Consider the following 12951-nt stretch of genomic DNA (forward strand, 5'->3'; position numbering starts at 1 on the left):
GATAACTTCACTGTACTTTACCGTACTTAGATAACTTTCTACCAAAGGTATAGATTTTTTAGTTCTCCAGTACCTATGAGTGAGGTCTAAAACTGATAGCTCATGTAGATCTTGAAGGTATTTACATTTTTTGGACAGAATTCGAGTTGTAAATTTATCACTGAGAAATTGGCGGCGTAAATGCAATGGAGGTTCCACTGCTTCATTTTCCATTATTTGGACTGGAGTGGATTTTAAATAACCTAGGCATAATCTTAAGCATTTATTTTTTTGAATTTCAAGTTTATTTAGAAGTGTATTGGTCGCTGATCCAAATAAATGACAGCTATAGTCGAGAATGGGTCTGATCATGTTACGGTAAAACATCAAAGCAATATTTGGGTCTGCTCCCCAATTTGTTTTACAGAAAGCTCTTAAAATATTTATTGAGTTTTCTGATTTTTTAACAATATGATGAATGTGATCTTTCCAAGACAATTTCCTGTCTAGATAGGTACCAAGATACTTAACACAGCTTTTAATGGGAAAATTAAATTTTCCAACGTTAAGATTACCTTGTGGAACTCTACGCTTTTTTGTAAAGTAACACACCTCAGTTTTTGTGTCAGAAATTGATAATCCTACTTCTTCGTAGCACTGATTTACGATTTCTAATGCGACTTTTAAATTATCCTCACATCTACTTAACAATTTTCCTTCTGTATATAAAACAACATCATCAGCATATTGAAGAATTTTTGTATTGTTGGGTATACTAACTTCAAGATCTATGTTGTACAGTATGTATAAAATCGGGCTTAAAATACTCCCCTGTGGCAATCCAATATTAGTTAGTCGAGGATATGAAAATTCATCATTATTAATTTTTAAATAAGTTAATCTGTTGGAATATAAAGATTTTAAAAAGAGAGCAAATGAATTAGGGATTCCAATATACAACATTTTTTTGTAAAGAATGTCTAAATTAACATTATCAAAAGCAGCGGAAATGTCAAGGAACGCAGCTGCTGTAGACTTATTTCTTGTAAAGTTAAGTTGAATTGACGTAACTAGAGCTGCAGTTGCATCTTGAGTAGACCTAGACTTGCGAAAACCATATTGGGATCTTGGAAGTATACCATCGTGTTCTAACCAATGTTCAAATCTATTTTTAATTATTCTTTCGAATGTTTTTAAAAGACATGAAGACAAGGAGATAGGTCGGTAAGAATTTGGAGCACGGTCTGGTTTGCCAGGTTTTTTAATAGGAATTATCAGGTATTCTTTCCAACTATTTGGTACTGGTATCTTATTTGTCCAAATATTGTTGAAAATGTTTAGTAGTGAAATTTTATGTTCGATCGGTAAGTTGTACAACAGCGAATATGACACATTGTCTATACCTGGAGAAGTATTATTTCTTTGTTCAAGGGCTCGATGCAATTCCCGTAGATGAAAATTTTCGTCAAAATTGTGGTTTTGTCTGGATACTGTTTGAATATCTTCTTGTACGGTGTCGTCATTTGGAACCCATGCCGGAGCAATTTTTCTGTGGAAATCTTGCAACCATGTATCTTCTGGATCAATAGGTACTCTGTTGGCTTGTTTGCGGTTTTTAAAACAATTAACTTTTCGCCAGACATCTTTTAATGGTGTTCTTGAGTTTAGTCTTTCGCAAAAATCAATCCAATTCTTCTTTTTTTTCTGTTTGAAGATTTTCTTTGCAACAGCGTCAAGTCGTTTATACTCTATTAAATTTTGGAGCGTTGGATTCTGTTTATAATTAATGAACGCATGTTTTCTACTTTCAGCTGCTAGTTGACACTGATTATTCCACCATGGTTTTGGAATATGGCTTCTGTTTTTTTCGTTAATGGAGGAATATTTTGGAATAGCGATGTTGGCTGCCTGGTTTCTATGTGTTAACAATTCTTCGTAGATTAATGGAACTTCCATTGCTTCCAAAGTACTGGCATAAGTCATCCAATTGGCTCTGCTAAGGTTCCATATTCTATGTTTTCTACTGGATGTGGCTTCTGTTGCGGAGAAACTTTGTGATGAAATAATGATTGGCACATGGTCAGATCCATGAGGATCTAGTAGGGTATTCCAATGGAAATAAGAAGCAATATCTCGGGAACAAATGGTTAAGTCTACAGCAGAAGGTTTTTTGGAAATAGCGAGAGTGGGAGACCCATCGTTTAAATATTCTAAATTACAATATTCTATAGCATCTAGAAGATCTTTACCTAATCTATCATCAACTTCGCAACCCCACGCCAAATTGTGTGCGTTAAAATCGCCTTCTATTATAAATGGTTTTGATATATTTTCTAAAAAATTTATCCATTGTTGAATTGAAACTTTATTATTGGGTTCATTATATAAAGAAATTATATGTAAAGGTTTTCTGAAAGGTGAAATTTTAATGGAAATACACTTATATGTAAACGAATACGTATTTGGAAAAATTATTTCTTCACATTTTATGTTAGATTTCAAAAGGATGGCACATCCGCCATATCCATCAGGGCGGTCAGCTCGAAAACAATTAAATTCTTTAAAATTATAATATTTTCCCGGTTTGAACCAGGTTTCAGATAATAGAGCTATACTGATGTCGTTCTGATGGAGTAAATATTCTAAATTATGTTTATTAGCAACTGCCGAACGACAGTTCCATTGTAATATGTTTATTTTAGTTAGGCCTGCGATTTGATGTTAGATTTTGGTTAAAATGGTTACTAATTAACTGAATTACATCAGATTTTGAAATATTAAAATTATTATTTTGTTTAATTGAATTAACAATTGTAAGAACTGATTCTAAAATGACATTTATTACAGAAGAATCTAACTCTTCTGACTATGAATCTGCAACGTTTAAGTTTTGTTGATAGAATTGACTTTTAACTATTCCCTCAGAATGTTTTGGAGGGGAAACTACAGATATTATTTCTTTTCTGGCTATATCAGTTGGGTCTGGACTATTTGGCTTTTGCCTTTTATTTGGCCTACTGGTGTTGGTGTGAGGAATAAATATAAATTTAGCAAAGTTATTTCCTTGGGTAGAAGTAGAAGGTTGTGAATTTTGTGAAAAATTTGTATCATTGTTTGTTATATTTGACCTAAGAATACTAGCATATGAATTCTTTGGTATATTTTTATTTGCATCGTAAAAATTAACGTTTGTTAAACCCATCGTCTCTTTTATTAACTTTTGTCGTGTGAATTCTGGACACGCGCTTAAATTCGTAGTCAAGTGATTCCCCTTACAGCTGAAACATACTTGTGTGAACTCAACTTTTGTACAATTTTTAGAATTATGAGATTCTTGGCATCTATTGCATCTTGGCTGACTCCTACACTGACTGCCTAGGTGGCCGTACCTAAGACAGTTGAAACATAACAGAACTTTCTGTTTATACACTTCAATTTCTTTAATAACCTTATTTATGACTACATATTTAGGTAACGTTTGCGATTTAAAGGTCACAATACAAGATTTAGTAGGGACATATTCGACAATTTTTTCCTCATTAACAATTTTCTCTAATTTACGCGTAATTCTTTTAACGTTTGCAATTTCAAATATACAATGACTATCATACTGTTTTATTTTACTTTTTATATACTCTTCAGAGAAATCTATGTCTATGTCTCTAATAACTCCCTGTCTGTGTAAAATAAATTTTGGAATATATAGATCCAAATTATTTGATCTAAAAATTTCCAGAGATTTGTTTTTAATAAGATTATTTGCAGTTTTATAGTCTTTGCATTTGACTCTAATCCTATTTCGGCCGATGGCATCTATACTGGAAATCATATTGTCTGCTTCAGGAAAGTTAGACAAAATAATTTCACCAATTTTCAAAGAATTTAATTTACCTTTAAAATCATTAGCACTGTTTTCGATGTAAATGTGATATGGTCCCAGGTCATTACTATTAAATAAAAATGCTTGCCTTACCTCTTTTAAGTTCTGTTTTGTTTCATTATTAACATTCATATTCGTTGTATTTGGATCATTTGGATACTGGTTGTTGTTGTTTTTGGTTGTCAAATTTATTGGAATGGGAGTACTTACAGAAAGTTCCATTTGTTCGGCATCATTTTGACTATCGAATATAATAGTTTTTCTGGGCGGTGGATCAGGAGGCCTACCTCCGCTATTGACACTCATATTGCAGTTGTAGGCGCTTCAGCAAACGATATTGCAGTCGTAAAAAATTCAAATTAAATTAAGACAATGGGGGTTATCTGTAGTCTCAATGATCGTTGTACCGAAGGTACGACCGATTTCTATGATTACTACTATAAAAATGTAGAAAAAACGTCGAAAACTAATATTTTTTAAAGAGCAATTTAAAAGATCGGTTTTCACTTTTGTACCACAGTGTTCTGCTAGGCTTTTACGAATTTATTACCACCCTAGTAATTTTTCACTCCTCAACTACCCCTCGTGGGAAGTCAATAATTCTGTTAGTTTAAATTTACGGTGGAAAACAATATTTGTTTACAAATTCACTGTACTCTACATAGTAAGAAATAAATAAAGTAAGTAAGTAGTAAGTAATAAATGAAATAAGAAAGTGTTCTGGTAAGTTTTTACTAAACTTTCACCACCCTGAGAATTTTCCCTCCCTAAATCAATATTATTTGGAAACGTTGCGCTAGCTTAATATTTAAGCCAGCAGAATTTTTTCGTGTTAAATTTAAACTAATAGAAATATTGCCCCAGCAGGGGGTAGTTGAAGGGTGAAAAATTATTAGGCTGGTAATAAATTTGTAAAAACGTAGCAGAACTCTGTGATATTTCAAAAATACTTTTTATTTAATTTTGCTGGCTTGAATATTAAGCCAGTGGCAACGTTTCTAAACAAGATTGATTTAGGGGTAGAAATTTATTTTTGTGGTCAAAGATAGTAAAAACTTTCTTATTTAAGTTATAAGGACATTACATTTTAATTATAAAAAAAGATTTTTTCGCGTAAAATTTTAACTTGCAACAATTTTAAATTGACTTCCCATAAGACGAGGTTGAGGGGTGAAACATGACTAGGGCGGAAATAAATTGGTAAAAACCTAGCAGAACACTGTGGTATTGCACAAATAATTTTTTTTTTTTTCACGTGAATATTAAGCTAGCGGGATCGTTCCCATTAAGGATGGTTTAGGGTTGAAAAATTATTACGGTATTATAAATTATTGAAAAATGGGTGGAAAATATGCCGTAGGTTGGATTGGATTGAATTGGATTCTGCTAATGTATCTCCAAAAATCTCCAATTTAAGATTTGGTGATGACACTACACTTATAGCAGCAAATGAGCAAGAAATGTTAGATCTTCTGCGAAGAGTTGAGTACGAAAGCAATAAAGTTGGTCTGAAAATCAATAAAGCTAAGACAAAAATAATGGTGGTCGACAGATTTGACACTATTCAACTGACTAACATATTACAGGAATACCAGATAGTAAACACCTTTGTCTATCTCGGGTCTAGTATAACTAACGATGGTAACTGTGAAACAGAAGTTCGGAGACGTATTGGTATGGCAAAAATGCGATGAGTCGCCTAACTAAAGTTTGGAAAGACAGATCTATCTCTCAAAATATCAAGATGAGACTGGTGAATGCCCTTGTATTCTCAATATATCTATACGGAGCAGAGACTTGGACTCTTCGCGCATGCGAGCGCCAAAAAATTGATGCCTTTGAGATGTGGTGCTGGAGAAGAACGCTGCGCATACCTTGGACAGCTCATAGGACAAACGTTTCCATTCTAAACCAACTCAATATTAAAAAAAGGCTGTCCACAATATGTCTGCAACGAATTCTGCAATTCTTTGGTCACGTGGTTCGAAGAGGTGACGACAGTTTGGAGAGATTAATTGTTTCTGGAAACGTTCCGGGGAGAAGATCAAGAGGACGATCACCGACTAGATGGTCTGACCAAATAAAGCATTCAGCTGGAAACTTATTCTGCGAAGATCTTAGAGCAGCTGAAGATAGAGACCAATGGAGAAACATTGTTAGGAATATTGGAAGAAATCACGATCCTCAGTAATGGGGAAACGACAGGAGAGTGAGAATGTATCCCCGCTAGCTTAAAGTTTCTTGCATCATAACCAGAATAATCTAATAGATACTTATTGTTTCCCACCCCTCCTCTTCCTCTGTGTTTTTTTTATAAATATGTAGTGGTAATATATGTAATTTGTTTGACTGCCTCTGTCCAATTATCTATCTCCTATGCATGTTGTTTTGCTTCGTAGAGTAAGTAACCAGTTATGTTCTTTATTATTGGTCCGACCACCATGCCAGAGATCTTCCTCTAAATCTTTTGCCGTGAGAAAGCCAACGTCGAGTCGGTGCAGCTAAATTCTTCGTATAGGGCTTTTCAACAATTCTAATTTGTTTCGAGCTTCTGTCATATGTCGTATAATCCGTGTATGTTTGCTTGCTTGGTTATTGGCCTTGCTTTATGCAATTTGGCCAGCTCGATCAGGTCCCTAAGAATTACCATATCATAGGAACAACCGGCCCTAAGAATTACCATATCTTCATTATTTTCTGACTAATATTATTGCAAAAAAGGTCTCTGGATAAACAAATTAAATAACTTTTAAACTAAATGATGGATCGATCTGAAATTTTAAGGGACTTATTCGGGACCGCAACACCCAACTTTGGGCCCAGTAACAAATATTTAGGTTGATTTTTTTACAATAGATATAAACAATTTACGATTTTGCCTAATTTTGCAGTTTTCGAAGCAACAAATCAATTTTACAACTTTTAGAAACCATCATATTAAAGCTTGTTTTATGTTTTAAAATATGAATAAAGTTTTGTAATTTTATCTCAAATATGAAGTTTTTAATGGAAAGCAAAAAATCGAAAAAATGGCATTGCTTGCTTGCTTGCTTGGTTATTGGCCTTGCTTTATGCAATTTGGCCAGCTCGATCAGGTTGGCGGTTACGACGTTGACTGGCTCATGACCATGTCGGGCCCACCGAATATGTCTACTTCTTGATTTTTTGAAGTAAATTGGCTATGGTGATAACTTTGATTAAATATTTACTTTTTGTACAAGGTACAATAACAAACACAATCTATTAGTAATAAGCATGAATTAGAAATAAGTTGTAGCTAGTTGAGCATTATAATTTTATTCTGTTTATGCTAATAAACAGAATAATTGCTCTGATTGATTCTTCATTTACGTTATGTAAAATTGAATATATTGTTATCGGGGTTGGAAGTCCTTTATTGGCGAAAAAATTGTAGATATCCCAGTTTGGAATGGAGTTAATAGGGCATTCAAAAAATATGTGAGTGATTAAGATTTTCTCTGGACCCACATTCGCAATAGGGATTGTCTGTCAGGTTCATCCTATGCAAGTTTTCTTTTGTTAGACAGTGCCCTGTACGTAATCTAATAATTGTAGTGATGTGTCTTCGATCTATGAATGGACGAATGGCAAACCATTTATTTTTAGGAAAGGTAGGTTGTACTTTTCGGTATTGATAGTCTTTGATACTGATTAGGTTGTTCCATTTATTTCTGAAATCATCATACACTTTAGATTTAATGTCAGTATATATGTCTTGGACATCGAGGGGCATGGCCATTGGTATGTTCAAATTTCTTCCTATATTAGCTAGAGTGTCAGCTTCTTCGTTACCCGGGATATTTGAATGTTCTGGTATCAATGCTAATCTGATGTCAAAGCCATTTTCAGTTGCATGAACTATAAGTCTTTTTGTTTCAATAGGCCAAAACTCTGATATATTTTTGACTGTACAACTGCTGATTTGTTCAATTGCACTGCTGGAATCCTAAAAAATAATTATTCTGAATAAGTTTTTCCTAAGTGCTAATTTAATTGCCTCATAGATTCCTATAATCTCCGCCTTACATATGAAGAGGTGATTTGGTAACTTTGAGCTATATTTGATGTTGATATCTGGTATACTGATTCCAAACCCTGTTGTAAGATCTTTCTTCGATGCATCAGTGAATATAAAGGTATGGGTTGCTTTATATTTTTCTGTGTTTATAAAAAATTGTTCTTTGATCATGGGATCATTTTTTTTAGATTCAGTGGGACTGTCTTCACTATACTACACAGTGTATTATAAGAGACTTCATAGCAAGGGATGTTGTTTGACTTATAAATGTCCTTGAGATATGGCATGAATTCAGCTAAACCTGCTATCAAATAGGGCGTATTGTCATCTCTCCAAAAGGCTGGTCTATTTATTAATATTCTTCTGGTATTTGAAATTAATTTGGTTAGAGGGTGGTTTCTAACACATATAATTTTCTTCAAGAACCCTATGGTTAATAGTTTCCTTCTTTGTTCTGGTTCTAGTAAGTTTGCCTCTGCTAATAGTGCTGCATGTGGAGTTGACTTCATACAACCAAGAGCTATTTTAACACCTTCAAAAAGATTGAATCCAGTTTATTTAGGATTGATTTATTGGCTGGTTTTATAAAGAGTCCACCGAAGTCTAAGTGGGATCTCACAAGTCCCTGAAATGCCATCAAAAGGGTGCACGGGTCAGCTCCCCACTATACTCTGCTTGTGGCTCTTAGTACATTGAGAGATTTTTTTGCTTTTGTGATATTATTTGTTATGTGTGTATCCCATTTGAGGTGTTGCTGGAATGTTATTCCAAGGTATTTCACTTGTGGTTTATAATTAATTTGATGTCCATTAATTTGGATAACAGGTGGGGTGTTTCTCCTGTGTCCCTTTGTGCACCATATTGCCTCACACTTTTCCAGTAAAAGGGATAACCCATGACCTATTAGGAATTCTTGTATATTATTAAGTGCTATGTTGATGTTTTGTCCCATATATTCTACATTTACGCCTTTTATGAAGACAACTAGGTCATCTCCATATCCCATTATTTTACATCTCCCCAAGGGAGTATTAAACAAATCAGCTATATATATGTTAAATAGAATTGTGCTTAAGAGTGAACCTTGTGGAAGGCCCTTGGTTGCAGTTATTGGTCCAATGAATCCGTGTTTAATATTAATATATACATGACAGAAGCTCGAAACAAATGAGAATCGTTGAAAAGCCCTATTTAAATGGGCCTGTCCAAAGTGCACCAGCGCGCTGACAACTAAATACGAATGATAATTCGCACACCGACTCGGCACTGGCTGTGTCTGACTCGGAAACCAGCATGCACTATGGACACGCCCTTAGGGTACTTTAATGCTTGCATATTCATCTAAGGGTACGTCCAAGATGCACGCTGGTTTTCGGCAGCCAGCGCCAAGTGGTGTGAGAATAACTCTTTACTCTTTGTATTTAGTTAACTAAAGTTAACTAAAGTTCAGATAGCATGTAAACTTGTGGCAAGTTTGATTCTTCTTTGATTTTTCATTGCTGCGTCAAATATGACGAGGCAAGTTTGTGACAAGTTTGCTGCAATATTGTTATGACAAAGATGATTATTCAAGTTTGTAGCAACTTTGCTTCAAGCTTAGCTTTGCACAGCCCGCTTCGATTCGTTTTTCGTTCGGCGCCCCGACTGATGTCCCGCCCAAGACAACGAAAATGTTGCCACCCGGAGGGAAATTTCTGTGTTTGCGAGAATTTTCAACATACAATTGAAAAAGTTATCTCAAAAGGGAATTTTTGCTCCAATCCAAATTGCACAATATTTAAAAAAATCAAAATATTTGAAAATATTTCAACATATTTTCGCAGATTTTGTAAATAGGAGCGAATTTTTTCATAAAAGTGAGAATTTTTAAGGTAAGTTGAGGGAAAAAGCTTACTTGATGGCTGGCAACACGGGAAAAATAATCTGCTAGCGTTCGCGGCGATAGTTTGTTGTTGTGGTTATGTTGATATTTTTCTTCAAGTTTTTTACAACTTAAATTTTCCGTACAATTCTCCGAGACTATTACCTTAATTATTATTACTAAGCCGAAGGCTATTTTCTTCATTGTTAATAGACCAAACTGCATGCTTACTGCATTACAGATTAGTACCTACTCATTTTGCTCTGGTCAACTCTGGTAGCATTGAGGTAGAGGTAAGTCTTTTTATGTTTTTTTTGTAGCTTCTAACTGTAGTCACATACTATTTAAAATAAATTATATATTATAAAATAGATATAATAAATAAATGTTAGGTTTTATTGTAAAATTGTTACTTTCAACATCTTTTTACCTCTTTTAATAACATAGATTAATTCTGTTCACACAGCAAGAGTTTTTAACAATTTCTATTTGTTTCAGAGCTGATAGACAAAGCCAAGCATCGGAATCTGAAGCTAGGGTGTTTAATGTAAGTTCTAATGAATAATTTTATACAATAGATTGTATTTTAGTCGAGTGATTAATAAATAGTTATATAAAATGGTATTGTATTTTTTATTCACATTGTTTTATTCAAATTGTGGCTAGTATCTCAAAAAAAACCTTAAGCAAGTTAGTATCAAGTTTGAAAAAACAAACTTCATGCAACAAAACAAAAACAAACCTTCAGAAAGTTTGTTATATCAAGTTTGTATCAAGTTTGAAAAAACAAACTTCATGCAAGTTTGTCACACACCAACTAGCAAGTTTGATTTAACCTTGCTGCAAATTTGCAAAGTTGACATGGCAAACCTGCAGCAAGCTTTCATGTTTGATGTATCAAACTTGTTGCAAGTTTGAAACAAGTTTATGTTGTTATCTGGCGGCGCGCAGGTGCACTTTGGACAGGCCCGGTTAAATACGAAGGATTAGTGTTGGGCTACACATATCCGCTGGTTTTCGGAGACAACCAGCACCAAGTCGGTGTCAGAATAAGTGTTGGGCGTTGGGCCACACATATCCGCACGGAGTCCGCAGCGCGTCCGAGCCAGCATGGCTGGCCAATAGCAAGCTGTCTCTGCAAGTCTGACCAATGGCCATGATTGCTCGGACGCGGTGAGGACTCGGTCCGGATATGTGTAGCCCAACACTAATCCTTCGTATTTAACCGGGCATGTCCAAAGTGCACCTGCGCGCTGACAACTAAATACAAAGAGTAAAGAGTTATTCTCACACCGACTTGGCGCTGGCTGTCGAAAACCAGCGTGCATCTTGGACGTACCCTTAGATGAATATGCAAGCATTAAAGTCAACGGAATTATTAATGTCAACAATCTCAGATGCGCAGAGTGGCGCAGATAACACGGTACTAATTGCTTCCAATAAAAACTAGTTGCAACATCTTATAAACATTGTGATCGAAACATGTGATGAATATGGGCTGAAACTTAATACATACTTCTAAGACAAAACTTATGGCTGTCAACAAATAGAGTTATAACCAAATGAACATCAATGAACGGAGTATGAGTCTTAAGATGCCATCCTATTATTGTTGCTTATAATATAATATAAAGCATCACCTTTATCTGAGTATATCCGCTTACCTACAGCATCTTAAATGATCAGGTCTTGTATTTAGGATGAAGGATTTAAAAGAGTCTGCCAAAAGAACTGTTTTCTTCAAGAGTAAGCAGAGGAAGATACCTATTGGAAGGCCGAGAAAACGATGAGAGGATGTTGTGATGAGGACGCAAGAAATCTTTTTGGCAGTTGATCATGTAGGAGAATGGCTACAGGCCATATAATGAACGGAGAAGTTTGCTGAAGAAGGCCAGGGCTTGAATTGGGCTGTAGAGCGATTGGATTGATAGGTTGTTGCTTGTTGCTCCACCTTATTACATTTCCCCAAACATTTGACGCATATAATCTGTTCACTGTAGATTAATGGATTGAATATAATGGGGAATATTATAATTATATCCTTCTCGAACTCCAGATTTCAATTTGGAGCCTTTCGAAACCACGTTATTAACTATTACATTAGCAAACCGAGAAAGGGGAAACAAAAATGGCATTCGGAAAGATAGAACACACGACAGGGATGTCAAGGCTTCATAAAAGACCATTTCAAAAGACCCTCAGATAAGTAGGTATTCCCTCACACCAAAGGGAGTCCTTCAAAAAGAGAATGAAGAAACTCTGAAAGACTGAAAGTACTTTTCCTTGCATAGGTACCCTTCCCATTCCAGAACCTAAAACAAAACTGAGACCTATCAGCACACTGGACTGGATACCGGATACCATAGCTTATTCTAGTGAAAACTAGTGTGTGGTACCTATATGTGGTATGGTAAATGAAATGGTAAATCACATAGAGAAATAAAAACATGTTTTTATTTCTCTATGGGTAAATCAGGACAATGTCAAATCATTAGAAGCTGTAGCTCGGCCATAGATATAACAGAATAGATTAGGCCAGTTCGAAAAATAGCGTAACGCGGAACAGTTCGGGTCGGTGGTCTATCTATCTCTCTCTACCGGCGCTTAGCTTTCTCTCTCTAGCATATGATGGCCGCCGCCTGTGTGTCACTGTCGTTCCGTTATAGGGCTTTTCATCGATTGTCATTTGTTTCGAGCTTCTGTCAAATGTTGTATAATCTGTGTATAATATACACGGATTATACGACATATGACAGAAGCTCGAAACAAATGACTGTGAATGAAAAGCCCTATTCCCACCTCTTGGTAGATACGCTCACACTCGCACGACAGACAAAGATAGCTAGACCACCGTACTTTATATCGGCGTTACACCCCGATGCATTGAGTGGCATATGACTAGCCTGATCTATTTTCTTTACATATCTCTGAGCTCGGCCCAGTGTAGCTTCAGAATCAGATTTAAAACAGTTCAGTTGTATCGATCTGACTTACAAAATATTTTAAATCCGGCCCTGAAATTTGTTTATTTTGGCTTATGAACAAACGGATATTTTTTAGATGTGACCGCATAGTTTTTACTCACTCAGTTTCTATCCTTGTCTTATACATTTATTAGTCAATAAAAACTACAACGCGATCGAACATAGCTGATCACTTTCCATCTCATTACAATCTTCCGCCAAACGAACG

The 12951-nt window shown here is 35.2% G+C and overlaps 1 protein-coding gene across 1 annotated transcript; it reads right to left on the minus strand.

The window, feature by feature from the left end:
* Positions 1 to 7307: 7307 nt before the first annotated feature.
* Positions 7308 to 9963, minus strand: LOC126885602 (uncharacterized). The gene is made up of 2 exons (XM_050652205.1): positions 9793 to 9963; positions 7308 to 7826 (listed from the first exon to the last, which is right to left on the minus strand). The coding sequence occupies exons 1-2, from the start codon at positions 9961 to 9963 to the stop codon at positions 7308 to 7310; spliced, it is 690 nt and encodes a 229-aa protein (XP_050508162.1).
* Positions 9964 to 12951: the final 2988 nt, after the last annotated feature.

Source organism: Diabrotica virgifera, chromosome 5 (assembly GCF_917563875.1).
Source record: "Diabrotica virgifera virgifera chromosome 5, PGI_DIABVI_V3a".
In the NCBI taxonomy this organism is placed as follows: Eukaryota; Metazoa; Arthropoda; class Insecta; order Coleoptera; family Chrysomelidae; genus Diabrotica; species Diabrotica virgifera.

Coding starts and splice junctions, on each gene's coding strand:
- LOC126885602 (XM_050652205.1), bottom strand. CDS start 9,963: ATGAAGAAAATAGCCTTCGGCTTAGTAATAATAATTAAGGTAATAGTC. Junction 7,827..9,792: donor CCCGTGTTGCCAGCCATCAA/GTAAGCTTTTTC, acceptor ATTATTTTTTAG/GATTCCAGCAGTGCAATTGA.